Source organism: Strigops habroptila, chromosome 5, assembly GCF_004027225.2.
Source record: "Strigops habroptila isolate Jane chromosome 5, bStrHab1.2.pri, whole genome shotgun sequence".
Classification (NCBI taxonomy): domain Eukaryota; kingdom Metazoa; phylum Chordata; class Aves; order Psittaciformes; family Psittacidae; genus Strigops; species Strigops habroptila.
The window spans coordinates 36842713-36865432 of record NC_044281.2 but is presented as its reverse complement, the minus strand read 5'-3'; the positions used below and the strand labels follow the sequence as shown (position 1 = coordinate 36865432).

The following is a 22720-nucleotide window of genomic DNA, read 5'->3' as shown; positions in this document are numbered from 1 at the left end:
GAGTGTCACCTCCACTGATGCACAAGAAGTCATCGTAGCTATTTAGAGCACTGCAATGTTCTAACTACTAAAAGAACCAGATTGCCAGGTTTATTTTACCTTTTGTCTTTTGAGCTTGTCTGTCTTCAAGACCATGGTCTCAATTTCTAACCAATTACCAACTGATTTTCTCACTAGCAATCCAGCAAGGTATTTGGTACACCAGTCACACCAAAACCCCCACATCTGTGGTTTTCCTTTCATGCTGAGATTTTAAGATCACAAAAGTGACCTGACTCCACCATGACTTTCTGACTAGCAACTATACTAATATGAAGCCTCGTAACAGTGCAAGAAAAAGTGAATTTGATGAGAATTGACCCTGGGGGATGTAAACTAATAACAACTCAGTTTGTTTGAGCTCTTCCTCTACAGAGGTCTGTACAACTCCTTGGTTAGATTATTATTTGCCTCAAACCGCTACTGTGAATAGGTCATCTGTCCTATGGCCAGTCCTGGGTGTCTTACAATAATTAAGGTGTTTTGTAGGAGGCATCACTCCCAAACCCTTCCCGATCTGCTCTATAATAAGATGAATTTATGTCCCCTGTAGCCCAGTAATAAATGTATGCAAATAACATGGGAATTTATAAATGGCAACATGCAGTTAACTTCATAATACCTTAAAAAACTTCATGCAAATGTACCCACCCAATTAAGCAGCATTTTAAAACACACAGTAATCACAACAGTAAACAGTATGAATGAGAAAAACCTGTGTACATACCACAGTACTTCCATTGTGCATGTTATGTGTGTCCTTGTGGGCATGGGCACAGAAATCTATGCAAGCTGTTACCCCAGAGAAAGGCCTACCGTCCTTGGATCCAAGCCGACAATCTGGGCCCATGTGTTCATTTTCCACCTAAAAGTAAAATAAACTACAGGTACTTGGGACTGAAAATGAGCAACTTGAAACTTCATGAGCTACAACTGCACTTGTGACTGAATAAATGCAGCCAGTAAGAACAACTGGAAAGCACATATTTTCCCATGAAACATGCAACACTTATGAGTGGATGTCAAAGAGATAATGAGCTCAGCCAGAGTCAAAATGTCTTTAAATGGTAAAAACATTTTACTTACAGTATTATCATAAGCCTTTTATGTGTGCACAGCTCAGAGCATAACTTAACCAGCAGATGAAATAAAAAAGGTGCAGTATTTTAAAACGAGCCAAACAAGGCAACCACTGTAAGCAAGCAGCGGGATTCACCACAGCTGCAGCTTCTACCCATGAACACACTGTAGGCTTTCATCTTGTTTTTAAACCATGCTGCCTGTTCAGAGCTACAGCTAGACTAGCTGAATGTCATAGACCTACCTGGTTCTGGAAGGCTTCAGGAGCAAGCTTTTTATAAACTGGAGCCACATCAGTAGCTAAGGTTTGCAAATTATTTTCAAGAAGTTCCTCCTGCAGAGAAAGGCAACATTCAGAGTGCTGTAATTTGCTTTAAAAGAACCTAATCCAGGTCAGAGCTGCCTGACAAATCAGCCTGTGTCTAATATTTTATTAATCTTCTGTTCTGTTGCCGTTTGTCATTAACCATAAATAAGTCTACTTTTGCATGATTGAAATACCAAAATTGTTAAATATAAGCCAATCAAATAACAATGGAGGATACCTGATAGGGCAAAGAAACCCAACAGATAAGGAACTAATCTCTCCATCCTTTCCCCCTTCCAATACATAGACTTCCTCATTCCAATACAAGGAATGAGGTATGTTCCACACAAAATGGAGAGGTAACATCTAGTGGAGAAAAATTACACTACATGCTGAGTGGAGTCCCAGGTCTTCTCTTAGTGTTCTGCTTCTGTGGCCTTGACTTACGTTGATACAGCTTTGCTAGAAGAAGCCTAGGTTTCCACTGCCTTTTTCTTTAAAGCATATGAGTAACTCCCAATATCATTTAGCATTAATTTCAGCTCTTGGGGGAAGAGGTACATTTTCTAACATTGCAACAGAACTCTGATCAGGAACATTTGTTAACTATTCTTTGGAGGTGCAAAACTCAGGACTTCAGGACTTTATGGAAATATCTACTAGATTTGGAAGTAACGTTCCTTACCTTCGGGTAAGCCATATCAACATGGAACTAGTCAGGTGAGCTTCTATGACAGTGTAACATTTAAGGTCTTATTTATAGAAACAATCCCTAAATGCTTTTCCTAAACTTTTGCTTTTCCAGGAGAATGACCAACCAACTGGGAAATAAGACAGTGGTGACATACTCCCTACTTTGTTCTCCTCCAAGGGCTGGACTTTGAGACAACCACAGCTTCAGTTTTGCATACCGCATAGTGGCAAAAATAACTCCTTATTTTATTTTGTTTCCAAAACACTTATCACCACATACTGTAAACACCACTGTATATAAACATAAGGAAACATCACATTGAAAGACATGACAGTAACATTACAAAATGACACTGTATTTTTTAACTTGTACTGTAGCCAGCTTATCAACTGTTGATTGCTACAAGTTTTTCTGAACTGCACTGGAGGTAACACATCCTTAATTATCTATCCTATGAACTATTCTTACCTAGGTATATTATACCCTTAACCTCATCTCACTCCATCCAGTCTCAAATGATCCAAATCTTTCTGGACTTCGAACTATCTTCTTAATTTTCTATACTTCCTAGCTTTATGTCATCTGCAAAATCATCAATATGCAATATTTAGCTAAAAGTATCTGCTAGGAAAATTAATGACAAAATGAAATGAAGAGAAAAATTATTTACCAGTAACATAACTTCTTTGAGATGCAGTGACAACCTGCATGGACACTGCCACTACCCAAGCACCACTGTCGCCTAGAGCTGGAGGCCTCTGCAGAGTGGTAGCCTAAGGGCGCGCATGCTTCCCTCACAGGCAAACACACTTGTGTGCTGTGTGCTGTGCAACCCTCATCCCCGCTGCAGAATCCAAAGTAGTTTTAAAACAACTTCCATGGAAAAGAGAAAAAAAGGGAATGCGCTTTTAGATCCCATCTGCAAAATGTCCTGATTAAGTAACCTTCTCTTGTAGGCAACTGGTTTTACACTGTGGTAGAAGGTTTTTTCCTCCAAAAGTCTGCAAGTTACCTGTTGAGTGTCCAAATGGAGCTCAGGGTGGCCATTTCACATACTCAGGGAAAGTGATGCCACCAACAGAGCATGCAGTCTCACAGAGCATATTCTGACCAAAGCCAGATCTGTTTGAGCTGTCTATTAAGAGATCTGGCACAGCCTAACATTTCACTAGACAGTACATATGGAGGTTGCCACCTTTGTTGGTGCCCCAGCTAATGTTATTAAAAGCCTACAGAGAAAACATGTGCACAGAGTGTGCCACGCATAGCATCACACAGGAAGAGAACCTAAAAACACAGGATTGCAGAGAATGGAAAAGGACAAAGGAGAAGGAACGGGATTCCTAAAAGTGAAAGAATACCCAATAAACTTATTTTTCTAAAAAATGAAAATTTATAAAACAAATTCCCTCTCGAGCCAAGCAGGGCTATTTCCAGCTTGTACTGCCTTAGTCACGTATTCAGTGAGAAGAGCAGGAGGGCTTCATGTGCTCCGTTCTGCTTAGGCAGAAATCCCCTGCCTTATGTCCTAATGAAGTTTGTGAACACCCACAATGCGAGGGGACAGCACAACTCAAGAGGAGATTGAGGGTTCTGCATTTATGCACATATGCATAAAAGATGCTCTGTTGACTCTTTCAGGAGAAAATTAGGACTTGGGAGGAATATTTACCTCCAGTGAATCAACTGACATCTCTATCTTCCAAGGAACAATAAATGTTTCACATTGTGTGTACACACGTACGTGAACACTACACTTTGAAAAAAATGCAAGAATACCTCTGCTACTCTCTGGACTTCAGCCAGCCAGAACTTTTCTGTAGCTGGCAGCAGTGGAGCTCAGGAGCCAAGGAAGATTATCGGTAGGGTAACCCAAATGGAGAACTAGGCGATATGACTACCTGATAATGTATGTCTCAAAGTATGCCAGATGTACTAGTAAAGACATGATACTTTTACCTACGAGTTCCACAGGGAAGTGAGGTTAGAGACATCTACAGCCAGAACAAAAAGCACTCCTGAGTTACACTGTTCATCAGGCAGCAGTTATCAGTTTACAACACTTTTATTCTTCCTTCATTAAAGTATTTCCAATGTAAAAAGCATATTTGGTTGGAGTTTTTTAGAGGTTCATTCCTTCACATAATCCATCACCATATTTTCTGTGCTATCTCAGCTTTATGTCATCACTAACACTCATAAGCAGCAATTACAGTATCATTTCACTGCATTGTATTTTTATGTGTATTTATTCCTTCAAGAGAAGTTAAAAAACATAGAAAACCCAGTTTATTCTAGGTGGCATACAGAAGACCAGGTGTTAGCTGGTCAGACAGCAGTGTGAAAGCAGCACAACAACAAACTTTTCTATGACCAGGCAAAAGGAGTGAATCTCTGAGGTGCAGGCTTGCTCCTTAGAAAATACCTTCAGGTGTATTTTATACTTTCAAAGAATTTACATTTCATAAAGAGTTACACAGTGGAGCTAAATATGCATACAGAAAAGCATTTAAGGACAATTTTAGGGTATTTAAATACATAGTAAAGGACACTGAGATTTTCTACAGCAGAAAACATTATAAATACTGTAGTCATAAAACATTTAGTTTGGTGCTTGTGTTATAAGCTATGCATACATGTGTGAGAGGGAAGGGGTGGACATCTGTAGAGTCCATTTCCAGTTCCGAAAATCAGCGGGCAAAGTATTTGGAGGGAAAAAAACAAACAATAAAAGAAACGAAATAAATCTTACTTGCTTAGGGTCATCAGTGAGAAGCCTAAATTTCCTCGGGTTTTTGCTTCTGGCAAACTTACAGCCATTGAAATACATGCTCCATGAACAGCCAAATGAGAATGATGCTCCACAAGTTTCTGGATCAAGTCCTTGACATGCACAAGTACGACTATGAAAGGAAATAAAGACACATCAAGTCAGCTGACAACACAGCTCTTTTTGGTTTTTTTTCTTGGCAATGCTATTTGATATTTCTTTTCTAATACAGAGCATAACCACACACGAATTTATAAAATGTATTGTTTAACCAGATATTTTCTGTTAAGGAACTATCCATGTGTAGAGAAATTACTTTTTTCCCCATAAAGATAGTCTCAACTCCCCAAAGCTGCAGTTCTGGGAAATAAATACATAACCTTCAATTATAGCTATATAAATATACCCATGCTACTTCGATTTTGACTTGTTGAGTTGGATAAAATTTTTATCCAAGAAAATACCTCTGCAACTCAAGGTTACCCCCAAATCCAGTAATTATTTGGTTACGTGCAGCAATACCATTAGCTCCAAATTTCAAAGTGTAACAACTCTACTCAGCCTGACCCTTCAAGAACACAAGCATTAGATTCAGGTCATTGTACAGCTATTAGAGTCTCTTAAATGTGGGTTACACAAAAATCAGCACAAAGGCAGCACTGCTACAGAGCCTCATTTGCAGTATATTATCTAGACAATCAAACCAAATTCCTCTCAGAGGCATAGAGGGGAAGATCCTATTTTTGAGTGTTTCAAAAGTCACATATCACCCTTTTAGCAGCTCTTTTGCATGGATGTGCAAAGGGCACACTGCCTGTCTTTGGGCAGTGTGCACAAATCCAGGAGAGTTCATTGCCAACCCCTTTCCCTGGCTGTAGCGTGTACAACTATCACTTTGAGCCTGGTCTCTAGGAAAAGCCAGGAACTAAGTTCTATACTGAAATGACACCTAGTGGTTTGAAATTTTAAATGAGATTTTGCATATGTATTTTATTAGTCAAACTACTGAGTTCTCAAGTTATTTATTGCAGAACATACAACAGGCAACACAACCATCATTTACTATTAAAGTAACTTACTCTTCATTTAATGCACATCTACGGCTGGTGGGACAGCCATATTTTCTGAGACTCTGTGTCAGTTCTTTGTACAGCGTATCAGCCAGGAGATGAGGGATCCCTTCCCAGGCCAGTATGAGAATCACGATGACAGCAGTTTGACAGTGGTGTCCTGCACGCTGACGTACCAAGCACAGCAACTTTTCCTCATCACTACTTCTTCGTATCACCTGGAAGAATCATTTTGTTTATTCTTTGGTAAGTGTAGAAAACACATAATACGCTGTTCTTCTACGGGATGTGCAAAGCCTGGAATAGTAAGGAATACTGCTGCCCAAAGAGCGCAGCACATCTGGGACAGCATCACACTCTGATCTGTGGTGTACAACATGATTTTGTGTTGCTTGTTTACCTGTAGAAGAAAGAGCAGTACAGGAATATTCTAGGTGTTCTACACAAAGAAAGAAGATTCATTAAGAGGAAAATAACCACTAAATGGAAATAATAATCCTGAGACAGCAGAACCACTGAGAACCCAACAGTGACCTTGAAAATGATGCAGGAAACATACTGCCAAAACCCAAAATGCAGCTACATGAAAGCACACCACAAAAGCACACATATGCATGTGTTTGGATGCTTCCTGAAGTTGTTATCAAGACATAAAATGGTTCCCACCTTGCAAAGTAAGATTAGAAAAAAGCAATGAAAATAAACTCTGTTCTTAGTGAAGGAAGCAACAAGATCTTCAGAACATATCCTTAGACAACCTACATTAAAGTTCTTTAGCAGAGTGCTAAAGCTTTTACTAAACTGTATATGTCAACTTTATCCATAAAACACAAAGACTAACACAATATGAAACAGTACAATATACCACCAAATAAATGGGGGTGAAGGGTGGGGAATTCAAATACCTAGACAGTCCTACTCCCACATATCCAGGGTTTTATCACGATTTGAAACAGAGTTGCATTGTAAGAAGACAAAAAAATGCACTAAAGCTAGGTAATCCTAGAGCATAATCTTTGAAGGTATGTTTATTCTTCCAATGTGTTTTAATAGGCATAGCTTCTATGAGGCCTCCAACAAAGATGTCAAGATGCCAGTATTAAGCTTCAGACACATTTGGCTGGGACTTATCCCAGTTGAGGCAGTAGAGGTTAAATCCTCCTCCTTGGCTCTGTCAAATACAGGATGGGGACCAGCAAGTCTCTCTTCCTTTCTGCATGCACATGGCGAGCCCTTACATTGCAGATATTCTCTGCCAGCTCCATAGCAATACATTTCTGAGGGCACGCAGTTGGTCATTCAGCCTTTTCACCCAACTCCCCATTTTCCACCAGCAAAACTCTCATAGATATATTAGTACTCACAGACAATAAAAGCAGGAAGGCAATGGAGTTTCACTTACTCTTTGAATACCTCCAAGTATCTGAGTTTTCACGCAGATTCCCTATTGGACTGACATCAAAGCTTCTTTGGTTGCCAGACGTGCAGCTGTCATTCATATGTGACCCCTAGCCTGATCAGCTCTGAATATCTAAATTATTTGAACTCATTAAAAGTGGGGACCAAAGTACGGTTGCAATTAATCTGTAAATGAAAAGGTTTTCAATACGTGAACAGTTTCAGAGGAAATCTGTGCAGGCTTAGCAGGAAGAAGCAAGCTTAGAGTTAATTTGTGTCAAGAGAGAAAGTATCACCACTCTAAAGTTAATCACAATCTCATAATCCAATCAGCCTTAAACTTAATGGCGAAACAAGCAAATGGCTCTGAGATACCAGTCTTGGTTGTGACTGACCAACCAGTATAGTATTTTTTATACAGAAAAAGATGAAACTCATTTACATTTGAGTAAGGTTTACAGAAATCCATTATGGCTGATATACAATATAGGTTATTCATGTCAGTGTTAGTTTTACATTCCTGAGGCAGCACAGTTCCTTCAAGTCAGAAGGAAAGGAATTTAATTCTGTTACTCAGCATGAAGGGTGATGCTTTTACTCTTTTTTTGGTTTCTAGACTTTGTAACTTCAATAAAGAAACCTGGTACCTCTTAGTTTCTCAGTACAATATCAGGTTGCCCTTTTTGAGTTCTCATATAGTTCTAAACTGAAAACACACAGTCCAGGAAAAATGACAGACAGGAAGAAAATGTATACTTTCCTTTAAACTAACACCCTACTTCCCAGAGTTAAACACAGCTGGAGTTTGCTTCATTATGCATGCAGTAGAGAATGCACTACTCTTACTGGACCCAAAAACATTTCAAGATCCATCACCCTTCAGGTCATAAAGGTAGGTAATGGATTTACTAGTTGTCTGAATTTATATTACTGTGGCTCCGAAGAAGTTACATCATACGCTCATCTGACTACGACAGCTGAAGTGCTTCTGTCCATGTACGTGGTAACAAGATAAGGCACTTTTCTCATCTGACTGTTTTGGTCTTAGAAGAGCACAATTTGCGTCGACGCAATCACGGTTCCTCCACGCCCACAGTCACTGACAGGTCAGACCATCCTGGAGCCACGTTGCTTTTTCTGTATGAACTGATGATGCCCTGTCACATGCTATGGCTGACATTCCTAAAGTGGTAATACACAGAGCCTCTCTTTGGTAATAAGAATTTGGACACACAATACCACAAGTATCATCCTTGCAGGTTGCACATTTGGGCAGGATGATCATTTATTTTGATCATATTCAAAATCAAATTTTGTACATCCCTCCTGTGCACACTTTCCATACCATGCTTGTTCTTGAGTTTTTCTGGCTATTCACATATCCTTGTTTATGTGTACATCTAAAGGAAGGCAGCAACTCAAGTAACTTATTTTATCAACTAGTCCAGATATTGTCAAATGGCAGAATCGGAGAATATGAGCAAGCCTTCAAGGTGAGCCACAGCCAGCTGGGTAGGACAGAAATACAATCAACAGCTATTATGGCAACATACCACAGCTAAACCTCTGTTTCTACAAGCACAAAGGTAGAAGTTTATCTGATTTTCTTAACAGAAAGCTTGAGCCAAAAAGCTAGAGTATATTTATTGAAGAGGTGTGATAGGCAGCAGAATTTACTCCAGCAATTTAGCAACAAGTTACCGGATAAACAAGATGGAAAGTTAGTTTTTCACTCCCCCACAGAGGGACAGCAGAGAGACATAAAGGGATGCTGAGAATTCAAGAATTAAAGAATATAAGAACAGGACAAGGTCAGAGGAGTGGACTGTCCATCCTTATCCTGGTCCTGAGAGTGACTACAGCAGTTGTCTAGGGATGAGTAGTAAGAAATGCACTCGCATGCAGAGATGCTTCTCAACAACCGCCAGGCACCTCCCAGCCACCTGTGGGGGGAATGTGCTCTCTCCCAGCTTTTGAAGAATTTGCCTTCTGTGCACTTGTCCACTCACTTCTAAAACTATGCAGCATTTTACCATCCACTACCTTCCTGGCCAAAGCTTAATTCCAGACTACATGAAAGAAAAACCATTACCTTTTCTTCGTGCTGAGCTCACCCCCTGCTAGTACCCTCTAGTTTCAATATACGATGAGACTGAATAATAAGACTGCTGTCCAGCATTCCATGCCACATCAAAGACTTGGAGAGCCCTGCTGTCTCCCCTTCCCTCTCTGCCAGGCTGATGAGTCTGTGCCTCTACCTGTCTTTCTCAGTACTGCTGTGCTTTCTTGAGTTGGGGGACCAGCACTGGACAGTATTCAAGACTGGGTGCATGCTTTCTCACAGAAGCATAATTATGTTTCATGTTTTCTTTACTCATTTCCAGGAATTCTCACCAGTTTCTTTTGCTGTTTTCATCACTACTGAACACTGAAGCTGATGTCTAAGGAACTATTATCCCAAGTAGTTACACTCAATCTAACATCCATCACTGTGTATATGAAAATACAACACTCCACTTTTTGTGTAACTTTATCAAGTGAGTTTTATCTATCATTTTAGTGGTTATTTGTTCTGGATCACAATCCCTTCCTGCTCTTCATGACATCTGTCCCTCCTCTTCATTATCTTGAACAACTCTGTATCATCAGCAGTTTGCTACCTCAGTGTTCCTCACTTTTTTCAAATAATTTCTGAGTGTACTGAACAGCACCAGTAAAGTTATGCTATCAAGAAAACCTGCTTCAGCTGTCCAAATGGTTGAGTTCTACTTACTTGAGTTATTTCTTTTAGATTGTTGAAGCAACTGTCTCAACCCTTGGCAGGAGCTCTAGAACAAGGAATAAGTACACTGTGAATAAAAATTACTTATGTCCTTAAACATAAGCCAGTCTATCTAAATTAGCCCATACATGACTTATGTAAGTAGCTAAGAGTCAGAATGCAGCAGCTCAGCATACCAGATGCTGAATTTCCCCATGGATGAGAAATTACTTTCCAATTTAGCATCACCAGAATAGTTGTGTTAACTTTAACATGATATTAACCAGACCACTAGCAAATAGTACAAGATTTTAATTGTGAGTTAAATACACTGCTATAAATTATAATGGAACCAATAAAAAGGTTCCTTTACGTTTATTTAATCTCCATATGTGGTTCCACTGTAATACTCCCTCCAACCCATTCTGAATTTCTTCAGCTAAATAGCTATGTCTCCTTTGCAGGATATCAGTAGCTGATTTTAAAGTGGGACCATAGCTTAACTGTTCACTGTAATTTCCTGAAATAGGCAACTCATTTAGAACAGTTTGGCTCCACGTTTTCTAACCTGCAGATTGTGCTTCTGTGCAAAGTCCCTGTGTGAAGTCCTCTCTACACTGGACAAAATTGTATGTTAAGCCACAATTCCATAATAATCTACACTAGCGCAAAGTGAGAGCACAGAGCTGTTAAAACCTGCTGCTGTTCTAGCAGGTAATGCTGTGTAACAGATAGCAGGAATGATGTTCTTGTTTGCCATAGAAGTGAGTCTGCCGTCCTTTTTCCCAATTCACTTCTACACACACATTAAACCCTTCTCTTACTGGAAAATGTTTTATCATTTTATTCTCAGCATGTCTAAGAGATATTAAAATGGAAATAAGTTCCACTTCCGCGAATTCTCTCTTCTTGAGCATTAGCAGACTATACCAAGAGTTAGCACAGAACAGTTATCTTCAATCACAATACTATTAAGTTACTTAGCTATTTTTATGGTAGTATCACTGAAGTGTGATATCTGCAATTATCTGCAAACACCTTTTCTCAACTTGCTACTGGAACCAATATTGTATTGTTTACAAATAAGTAATTGATTGTCGTATATATAAGTTAAGTGATTCTTCTATAATCATGCAACAGAAATGAGGACAAAATTCAAGTCTCAAACTCCCAACACCCTCTTACGCTCCTTACTGCCTCAAACTTCCCTTTCTGTTGTATAGCAGGCAATTGTAAATGGCACTTTGTACCATATAGATGACAATAAGAATCCACTCTCTCAGTTGTTCAGATATCCCATTTGTTTTCAGTAGTGATAATAGCAACTTAAATGCTTGCTCTTTTGTAATACTTAACCTTAACATACTTTTTTTGTTTCATGTTTACTGTATTAAAATATTTGAGTGGTTCTTCATATGAAACATTATTACAACACTTTTATTTACTTTAGAAACCATGTAAAAGTTTATAATAATTTTGAATCTCAAAGGATTACAGGACTTAAAGAATGGCTTTAATTTGGATAACATTACAAAAATTTTTGTCCAAAATAAACTCCTCCAACTCTGTATTTAGCAGTTATGCTTCCACTTTCAAACAGTGAAAATAGTGCCTGCACAGCTATAGTACCTGCTATACGCACACTAATTGAACATCTTACAACATTATGGCAAGAAAGCGATGCATTAAGAAAACGCTGTTTGAAGAAGTGAACAAAACCCGCACCAACCACCCTCTCCATGTCCCAAAATTCATTTCCTTCCAGACTTCTCCTATGGAGAACATAATTTAATCATAAAGACAGGTGAATAAATAAAATAAAAGCTTGAAGTACAGTAAGCTGTTTCAAGCAGAATGGAGCTGCACATTCTACTTAAACCTGCAGCCAGGGGACAGTCAGTCCAGGAGAATTTACTTTAAATCCCTTTTCAAACATATTTCAAAAAAATTTCCCCACTCTAATATGTTCCGAATAGCACGACAGCTTCTCTATGCCCTAGCTAGCAGTGCTGCACCAGACCATTCACTCCTCACCATTTCACTGTCAAGTGGGACACAGAAAATAAGCATCAGAGAGTCTGCTTACAGGTGCCTGACTTCCTAATACAGTGGTCCTCTGACCACTTTCATTGATTAGCAGTGATCATCCACTGCAAAGTACCTGGTTTATTCATCAGTTAATTTTCTTCAATGAATTACACGTATCTTCTAATGATAGCAATATCTTAAATGTAGAGTGCCTAGAAGCTGAAGTAACTTCTCATTTTTCTTGCTTTCTCAATTCCTGGTTTCAATCACTTTCTCAACTTAAACTAAACTATCAAACTGGAAAAAAAAAAAATCATCTTCTCTGCATCTGCAGAAGAAACTATTGTTACGAAGGCTCATTCAGCACTCCACAAATTGTAGTTTCTGACACTTAGCTACAAATTCCTATCAGTTCAATGATGTATATTATATCAGTGGGTTATCTAAGCATTATATTTAAATAACTGCTTAATTTCAGTGGCTAATATTAGGTTCAGGTCTGTACAGAACTGTAATTTCAAATTTAACTATATTTTAAAAGTATTTGGGATCGGTTTTTTTAATCCATTTTTAATCCACCCCTATTTTTTTATTAGTTATATATCCTACTAATATACACCCAACACTACAGAAAATATAATAAAGATCTGTCAAGTTATAAATGTAAAACCAAAAAAGGCAAACAGTATAGAAGTGAAAGAATTTGAGAAACTACCTGCAAAAGGCATAAAAGCCCCATAATGCTGTATTTTCAAACAAATTAGGCCCACCAGCAGGCTAACAGAATCTGAAGAGCCAACAGATCATCCAACTGTTTAAAATTAAAAAAAGCAGCACTCAGAGAAGATAAGGCTCAAGATGCAAAACCCACTTGTGCTGTATTCACAAACAAGAAATTTGGGAAGATTCCTATGACAGAAACCTTCACAGGGGACAGCCAAGGATTTTTTTCCCTGAAGTTAAAGCCCTGACAAAAGTGGTTAGAGGACAGTAGTGACAAAAAAAACCCCAAAACTAAAAAACCATTCACACCCCCCAGAAAAGTTCAGATGGTATCCACCAACTGAAGTATTAAATGTGATGTGCATTGTCTTGATTTATAATACATTAGTACCAGAGGGCCTGAAGATTACCAAGAGGATATAATGTTTTACAAAGATCCTGGAAAAAATATATCTTCAGTGATCACACAGGAAACTGTGATATACAGGGAGAAGTCAAATAAACTTTTCTGAAGGGAAGTCACAGCTTGGTCAAACTGTAGGTCTTTCTAGATTTCCAAAGCCATTCAAGTAAGGTCCCTTAGTAAATGCTCTTTAAAAACCCTAATGTGTCTTGGGACAAATCAAAGGACTACACATGAATAACTGGTGAAAAGACATGAAACAAAGGCTGGTATGTCTCCAGTGGGAGCTCTGTAGAACTGTGTTCAAGCTTGTGCTCTTCAGCATGTTTGTTAAGGGTAAATAAAAGGATGACAACATTTGTTGATGACACTAAGCAATTCAGAGTAGTGAAGACAAGCACAAAATGCAAACAAATGAAGGAGAAATTTGTACTGCTGAGTGGGCAGTAAAATAGCAGACAAAATTCACTGAAGATGTGCATATTTAATGCACATGGTGAAAACAATTCTATTTTTAGATAAGAGATGGACTCTGAGTTGGCCATTACCATGCAGGAATGAGAATCTGGCATAATGATAGAAAGCGCTATCAAAATGCCAAATCACTGCTCTGCAATGGAGAAAAAGCAAACACAACTGCTAGGAATTACTGGAAACAGAGCAGAAGGCTGAAAACATTATGCCAGCATTTTAACTCCTAGCATAAGAGAACAGGAAGGAAAAGGAGAAATAAAGATGACAACATTTGTGAAAGGCAACTGAACACAAAGACACTGGCTCCATCTTGGGGAACCACAGAGCTGTGAATCACTGGAAACTAAGCAAGTCTTCTGGGAAGCAACTGCCCTGGTCTTATACCTTTCTGCTATCAGTCAGTGCTGGAGACAGGATATCAGCAAGAAAGAACCTCCGCCCTGATCTGGCCGTTTTTATCACTTCTTATCTCTTGTCTTTATTCAGAGCTGGAGCCTTAAAAATTACATTGCAACTCTGAATAAAGACAACGGATAACAATGATAGCTTAGTTGATCCAAGCCAACGTCCACTGAAACCAGGAGAAGGAACCCATAGGAAATGGGTTTAATCCAGAAAATATTAAGAGCCGAAGCTGACCTCCTCTGAGGTCAGCAACCCGTATCTTGGACTTCAGAGCAGCAGGATGATGCCTACAGTAATTTCAGGGCGAGTAATTTCAGTACTTCAAAGGCTTTTTCTTTCTTTAACTTAGTATGAAGAAGTATGATGAACCTGGACAAAGCGAAAAAACAAAAGAAATCCAAGCAGAAAATAAAGAAGAATATGTTATTATCTCCACAGATAGCAACACATTTGAAAACTCTGGCAAAACTCTATTAATTCTATTTTGACATAAAAATAAGACAATACAATTTGGTGCAAAAAACCCAGAGGTTGAGCAGTCTCCTTGCCACCGCATGTAGTGAAAACAACAGCAAAGCAAGCTCATCTTCACTGCACACAGTTTAGCTCATGTGGATGTCAGTCTAATGCTTACACATACAACTATCATAACATTTCAAACCCTAGACAGCATTTTTTGATAATATTTACATTCATCTAATAGGAGGGCCCTTGTCCACATCCACAGGGACAGAGTATCAACCTGAACTATAATACATAAAAAACCCCACAGAAGAACAGATGCTTATTTCTTCCTTCTCAAAAGGAGACTGAAAGAGGAAAGTTTCTGCAAGTTTATGGTAACCTGAAATCTAAGGAAGAAAACTTCAGCTCCTTTGCGGGAAAGGAGTTTGTCTCAGTAAATGTTTAACACACCAGGCACATGTTTGGAGCCACTTCAGCAAGAACAATTTAAATCAGAATTAAGAAATGCAGTCAGTAACAGAAGAATGTATGGACACAGGTATTTTAGAAAACCTCCTTTAATCTCAAAATGTTTCTAATGAACCAGTAAAGGCTGGTTGAAATAGGGAAAATTAATTGGGAAGAACAGTTCAGTATGATCAACAGATACATTCAATTTTTCCTTATATTTGCTTCAGCAGAGTTCCATTGTGGTGCTCTCACAGTAAGTCTCTCAGGAGCCCTAAGGGCAATAGCTTGTCCATCTGCAAAGAAATGAATCTGTCCCAAAGTACACTGTGAATGAGTAAGTGAAAGTCTCTGTGCAGCTGACAGAACCTTGTGACTGCAATTATCAGAGAGCACAGCAAACTTTTTCCATACGCTTTCAAACAAATTTCACAATTGTGTTTCTTTGGTCATAGCCAAAACCCAAATATGCTCTGTTATAAGGAATAAAATTGGCATTGCCAATGAAAAGTTAATGCAATACATTAAGAACACCAGCCCCAATACGCGGATTTTATACAGGATGAAACAGTCCTACAGAGGAAATTTCAGTGATTTCCTTCCCACTCTTGTACTGAACAGTCACACAGTAACAGTTAGCAGACTTGGAAAAGCATTCATCCTTTTAGATCTGAACTTGCACACAAAAACCAGTCACTGCTGCATAAACCAAGTTTGGAACTTAAAAAAACAAGTTAATGAACTTAAAATCTTATTCTTGCAAAACACTTTACATATAGAAATGTAAAAATCTAACTAACTGGAGAGCAGGTCCCCGTACCTTAAAACAGCCTTTTCTGTGTGCATCTGAGTGCTAACTGTCATATTGTACACGCATGTTGGACACCTACAGCCATGCAGATATACAATAAAATCTAGTATTTCTGTTTTACATAAAAGACAGTATGTTGATACTGGCAAAAGAAAAATCAAGGCTAAGAGTTCTAAATGCCGTTTTCCTTTCAAGTGCTCATGACTATGTCTAAGGTAAGATTTTTAACTCGTGTCCTCTGTTAAAACTGACTTTTCTATTTAGTTGAAACAGTGAGAAAAATAATTCCATTCTTTTTGGGTCAGTTGTTTATGAAATTAATTTCATCATCTTTTTTTCTTGGATGCTGATTTGTTATTAAATATTATCTGAAGCAACACGCACATATGAGATTCCCTTCTGAAAAAGTTTATGTATTGCATGTGAAAAAAACATTTTGACTGTTCCAAACAAACAGTCAATGTTTAGCATGCAATACCATCCACGTACAACATGTAATAACCTTATTTTTGTCACGTAGTTACAAATGCTAGTCTACCAACTGTACAGTTATCTTCATTGTTTTTTCAATCAAGTCTGGAATTCCTAAACACAGCAATTTATTTTTTTTTTCTTTTAACAACTAAGTTCTTTTATTATTTTCCAAAACTCAGTTTACAAGATTTCCAGTCTACTTTTTACCTCCCTCAGTGGTTTCAGCAAAGATTAAGGACAATTAATTCTTTCCAAGCTCTCTCCTGGAGCTTGTGTCTGTTACCTCATTTCCTGGCTCCTATGAAGCAATGTGAGGCAAGACTTTGGTGAAAAATATCACCATAACATTTACATTTCCAAATACTGAGTTCGGTTCCTCAAAAATAGTAATGAATTCCATTGCATATGAGATTGAACTTCTTGATCCATCACACTCTCTTTTCTTCAGGTGTTCAAACACCTAAGAAAGGTTTTAAAAAATGTTAATGGAGAGTTTTCCAACTCTCCCAACCAACGATCCCGTCCCAATAACATAGACCACTCCAACTTTCAGACAGTGTCAGGGTCTTGTTACCCTTGATTTGGTCATCTCTGCTAGCTCTGCTAAGCATCTCTCTTTCACACTCATTCACACCACAGCACAACACATAGCACCACATCTTCAATAAATTAAAAAACTCCTTAGCTTCATCATTCAGGCAGACTTATAGATCAATTAAATGAAGAACCAGATGATCTTCATTAAAGATCAGATTATGTTTAAGCTTAAAGACTATACATCATTTGATATTTAAAAGCCACACAAAACAATTTTACTGCTGTAACATAAAAACTTACCCACTTGGCAATTGGACACCCCTGAGAGCTTTTTCCTTCCTTTCCTGTATAAACCACTACCTCTATTCTTACAGCGCTTCCTTTTGCTCCATACCTGCATTAAAAAAAAATTCATGAGTTAGACAAACTGCTGTAGACCATTTTAAAACAGGAAACATTTCCAATAAAACAAGAATAACAACTTCATTTTTACGTAACTGAGAACAGAAAGAAAATAAAACATTTATAATGTCAAAACCACTTTTAAATGTAATATCCTATTTGCAAGAGTGATTTTTGACATCTCTCTTCTGATAAAAAGTTTCTGCCACTAAGGAAACATTATCTGGGGAAGAAAATGTTATCTGCATGTAAATCCTAGTGCACTCAATCGCTAATGTGACCTTTCTGTCCAGTTTGCCACTGGACATGTAGGACACTAGAAAAGCAGGCAGGACACTAGAAAAGCTAATTCTGCCAGCTGCTAATCTCTGTCATTCCTATTGACTTCAACGGCACCTAAGAGCACACTGCACTTGAAATTCAACCCTGAAATTGCAAGAGCTCAGGAAAGACGTGAGAGTTTGGAACCTAAACGTTAGTGACCACCTCATGCACACTTGAACAGGAAAGTGCTTTACAAATAAGTACCGAAAAAGTTTAGAAAAACAAAGCTAAACATAGCATCTGCTTTCTCATCACTGTTGTTCTTTCCTGTTTAGACAGCCAAAAATACTGTGAGCATTAAATGCTGAATTTTCCTCACCTGTTCTCCATTATTTCTCTCACAGCAGCAACACTTGGTCCTGTCCCGAGGTGTGTGTAATATGGGCCTTCATCTTTCTCTATAATTTGCTCTGTAAGCAGGTTGAGAAAGCTAAGTTGGCACATATAAAATTTATTTACACCATTACAAATAAGATTAGAAATAGTTCACAGAAGCATCTTCCAAGTTAAATTACAATACAAAAAATTTGTCCTTGAAATGTATTGAATAAAGAGTATGACAGATTTTTCTCCTCAGGCATCCAAATTAGCTTATACTTGTTTCCTCCTATTAATCTGCTAGCATTTATTCTTTATGTTATAAAGTAATCCTAATTATAGTAATATTTTGCATTCTTTACAAATCTTCATTACAGGAGCTGTCAGCTAAGTAAGCTTCCCAATATCCTTCTTGCTAGGAAAACATTAATTCATTTTAGACAAAGGAAAATTGAGATGAAAAACAAATAACTGATAGTCATATACTACAGAACAGTAAACATAATCCAGGCCTCTTAACTAGCACTCTATTGATTCAGAACATTAAAGCAAAGATAAAGCAATTTGCCTGTGTACAATTTGTTGTTAAGTTCCTGACTTGTGTTTCCATCTGTGCACTCTGATAGTCTGAAAACACAGCATGTCTAGCACCATTAATCAAGCTGTATTTGCAAAATCCTCAGTACTGAGTTTGGTCTGACATCTCATCCTGCAGTGCAAATTATCACGTATGCAGCCTCAGTGGAACGCCACTTTCCCTCTCCTCTCTCCAATGAGAGGTACCCAGTAGCCTTTGACATAGACTCTTCAAGGCAAACTGACATTAGTCATCAGGACTAACAGTGACAGTAGCAATACCTTCCACAACTATGCCCTGCCGCTTATCTAACAGCATTTAGGCTACTATGACAATATACTGCGAAATTTTTACCCAGCCCATCTCAGACAAAAACTAGTTCATAAAAATCAGAATCTGATATACAGCAGATAAATCTACATAGAGCACAAGTCAGCAATGACAACAAACAGAAAAACTCGGTTTTCTCCTGGGTTTAAATTTAAGTAGAGAATTTAAACCTGCCATTTGCACTACCAAAAATAATAAATTCTTCCATGTTCTGCAGGTCCAAAGAGCACTGGGCACAAGTTACAGAAAGAGACAAAATAATTTACTCCCATTTCCTAATGGCGAAACACTGATCCTTTTGCAACAGTTAAGTAAGCGTCAAGTACACTTCCTCACATTAAAAGAAGCGACATAACGCACCTCTATCTGAAAGGCACAGGAAATGTTAGCAAAAAGACTTACCAACACAGTCACAAGTTGGCAATTCAGATTGTCCTTTTTTTGTAGGCGTATCTATTAAATTTTTTGTAGGGGTATCAAGAAACTTCATAGGTGATTCAAGGAAACTGCTGAGTGTGTTTTTTGCTGGAGAGCACCCTGAGTCGCTTGTGCTCTGCGGGTGGTCAGTACCCAAACTGGTTGACGTCAGAACGGTGACTTCGCCCGCACACTCCATATTCCTGAGAGCTTCAACAGAACCCGGTACCTGGGCCCCACCACAGGAAACAGGCAGCACCTGCGACTTTGGATCTACTTGTTCGACAGCACCCTGCTGAATATAGGTTTTGTCTTCACTACGGATTTCATTAGCTCTCAGGTTAGATTGATTAAAAGTCTGAGGCAAAGGGTGCATCTGACTGACATTCGCTGTTTGCTGTACCTGAGAATTGCATTTTTCTGTAAACATCTGTAGGCTTTCACTTGGTCTGTTCAATAAGGATGCTGCTTTCAACTGTGAAACAGTCAGAGCATTATGGGAGGACAGGTCACTATGTTGGTTACGTGCAACTTCAATTTTCAGAGGATCAATGCCAAGTGGCTCACCAGAACCTGCAGTTTTGATTTGCTCATTCATCACTTCGCAGCCAAATAACCTGTCTTTTTTTTTCTCTTGAGGTACCTCAGGTAAACATCTATGGAATTTTATCTGTGTTTGTGGGAGAAATAATCTAGTTTTTTCTTGTGATGCTAAAGTATTTTGATTCAGTGCTCTCTGTGCTTTGGTTCTTGGGGACTTTTTTTCAGATGAAGTCATTCTGGAGTCCTGTGGCATGGTTTGACCAAGCTTGTGCAGTTTTGATGATATCCAAATGTCCTGTAACTCGCTACGCTGGCATGACAACAGCTGCAGCTGGTTTCGATTATTTTGTTGATAGCGTGCTTCTTGAGGCTTCTTTTTGTGTCTTGGTTTCCATGGTACAGCATTTCCTTTTTTATTTGTTGGCTGCTTCTGTTTTAACAGTAAGGAACTATGATTATGCTTAAAAAATACAGATTCGTTTTTCTGCAACACATCTTGGTCATATTTTGGCTGCCTCTCATGTGATATTAGATTAAGCAGTGATGCCTTTATGTCATTCTTCTGCTCAGGATTTGTCTGGTTTGATTCAATTAGTGCTGCAAGCTGAGTTAGTTGTGTAGCTACATCCTCTTCATCCTGGCTGTGAATTCCTCCCTTAATCAAAGAACTAGGTTCCAAGTTCAAATCATTACAAGTTGACTTTTGCTCTAACTGGCCAAGAGTTTCCAAGTTATTACTTGTTTGCTGGACATTATGTGAAGCATTGCCATACCGTGCAAGGGTGACTGGATCACGAGTATAATTTTTCTTGGTAGTATATCCTGAAAATGATGTTGCATTGGGTGTTAAGTCAGATAAAGTTTTGGTATCTCTTGAAGATAACTGTAATTTATACATCTCTCCAGCCAGATTGGCAGGTTTTTCGCACAAATCAGAAATTGAGTTTTGGCCATTGTATAACACTGCCTTATTAGGGAGCGGCTTCTGCAAGTGAGTGCAGTGAGCCAAGAGCTGTTGTTCATTCTGTAAGAAAGTGTCTTTGATTTCTTTTAATGCAGAAGATGTGAAGGAGGAGGAGATATCCCTTTTATAACTGTGGAGCAAGTTGGAAGTTGTTTCTTCTGTATGTTCAGTACCTGCAGTTTTAGCTGGTGAAGTTGTTTCTAAAGGGACTTCAGATAACTGTGTTAAAGCTTCAATAGCTACAACCTGCTCTACAGTTAAATTTCTAGTTTTAATCAGGGACAAGAAAGTCGGCTGGAATAAAGAATCCTCATGCTGTGTCTCTGCATTAGGTACTTTAAAGCCATCCTTCCCTACATGCTCTTCCTCTTCAGGCAGTTGAGAGCAACACAAGCTTTCTTGCAGATCTGAAATGGAACCTGTCTGCAAAACTGACTTATCATAATCCTCAAAGATGCCGCAAGTGCAGTTTTCCTCTTTCGCCAAAACATTTCCTTGTTTTTCTGGGTGAACGCAGCCAACACCAGTCACCAGAGCGTTTACTATGTTACTCAGATTGGTATCCTTTGTCCATTGCATATGGGAGTTGCTTGTCAAATCGGTTCTTTCCTCTAAAGATACTTTTTTCAGTGAAGCAACTGCTTCTGATGATGAATAATGCAGGGGTTTTATGCCATTTTTGATGGTCTGTGCAAATGAATTTTTTGGCTCAGCTAAGTGACTGGGAGAGACTGCTCTTTCACTGTCTTCAGCATTTTTCAAGTGTTCGTTGCCTGTCACAGTTCCATGGATATCTCCATTGACATGGACACCAAAAGATGGCTTCTCATTATGTGCCCACTTCTCTGCTTCTAAGCCTGTCATTCTTTCTTTCTCCTTAGACTGCACATTTTCAATGGGTACTGTTTGGTTTGTTTTCACCCTGTATTTTTCACCATGACCACATATACTGCATTCCATGAGTTCTGGTCTGCGGCCATTTACTGGTTTGTTTTCTAAATTTGCCTATAAAATAATTAAAAAAATACTGTTGTAACAGATGTTAAAAAACATTAAAAATAAGAAGCATAAGATTTACAGCAATTAAACCCTACTTTGACAGATAGAGGAATATCCTAATTAAGCACAGGCACTGGGAAAAAAACCCCACCAAAACAGGAAATTATAAAACTCCCTGAAGCCTAAAAGCCCTGTCCATATTTATAGCTGATTTTCCCCAATGTTGGGGGGAGAGCAGAGGAAGAAAGTGTCTGCATGTTGTGGTGGGAGAGACTGAAGAAATGAATGAATGGATGGGAGCTAGCATTTAGAATCAGGTCTAAGGATTCGATTTTTAATGAATTTGCATAAGCAGATGAAAGTCTCTCAATGCAGGACTGAAATATAAAGGCTTGTACCAAAATAAGTTTCGTAGTAATTTGGCAGAATTATACCAATTTGGCTAGAGCAACACACTGATTCGACACTTGGTTGGACACTCTAGCAAGAATAGCTGGTTTTCAGGCTTAGTTTCAAGTTCTTAAAAAAAATGGTAAAACCTAAGGTGAAATGGATAGTAAGCCAATTAACATAAGCTCACCTGAACATTACCCTCTAAACACTGTTTAGCTTCTGTATTTAGATGTTAATTTCCAGGTTTCTGAACGGTCTCTCTCATGTAAGCTGTCCCTAACAGTATTTCAGTAACCTCTAAATTCCAATATTTGCTTAAATATATTATTCATCTTCACTGATATTATACAACTCATGTGGTTGAAGCAACATCAACATCTAGATAGAATCAAAATACTATGTGTTGGAAAGAATACGTATATCAGCATTAAGATGGTATGAATATTAAGTAAGGATTTACACAATCTAAGTTTAAAAAAGGCAGGAACTCAGGCAGAAACAGCAATAAAGGCAGGAATCTAATTTTTATTACATTAAACAAAATTTATTTACATTTTCTTTTACAAA

General features: G+C 38.4%; 1 protein-coding gene across 3 annotated transcripts in view; it reads right to left on the bottom strand.

Annotated features, from left to right (window-relative positions):
• TET1 (tet methylcytosine dioxygenase 1) overlaps window positions 1-22720 on the bottom strand; it is an 80388-nt gene that overhangs the window by 16006 nt on the left and 41662 nt on the right. For all 3 annotated transcript variants that reach the window (XM_030486521.1, XM_030486522.1, XM_030486520.1), the window contains exons 4-10: window positions 19240-21766; window positions 17932-18022; window positions 17187-17280; window positions 5970-6178; window positions 4873-5023; window positions 1364-1453; window positions 767-904 (exon numbers count right to left, since the gene is read on the bottom strand). In XM_030486521.1, the coding sequence (XP_030342381.1) occupies window positions 767-904; window positions 1364-1453; window positions 4873-5023; window positions 5970-6178; window positions 17187-17280; window positions 17932-18022; window positions 19240-21766 (3300 nt within the window). The remainder of the gene's footprint in view (window positions 1-766; window positions 905-1363; window positions 1454-4872; window positions 5024-5969; window positions 6179-17186; window positions 17281-17931; window positions 18023-19239; window positions 21767-22720) is intronic.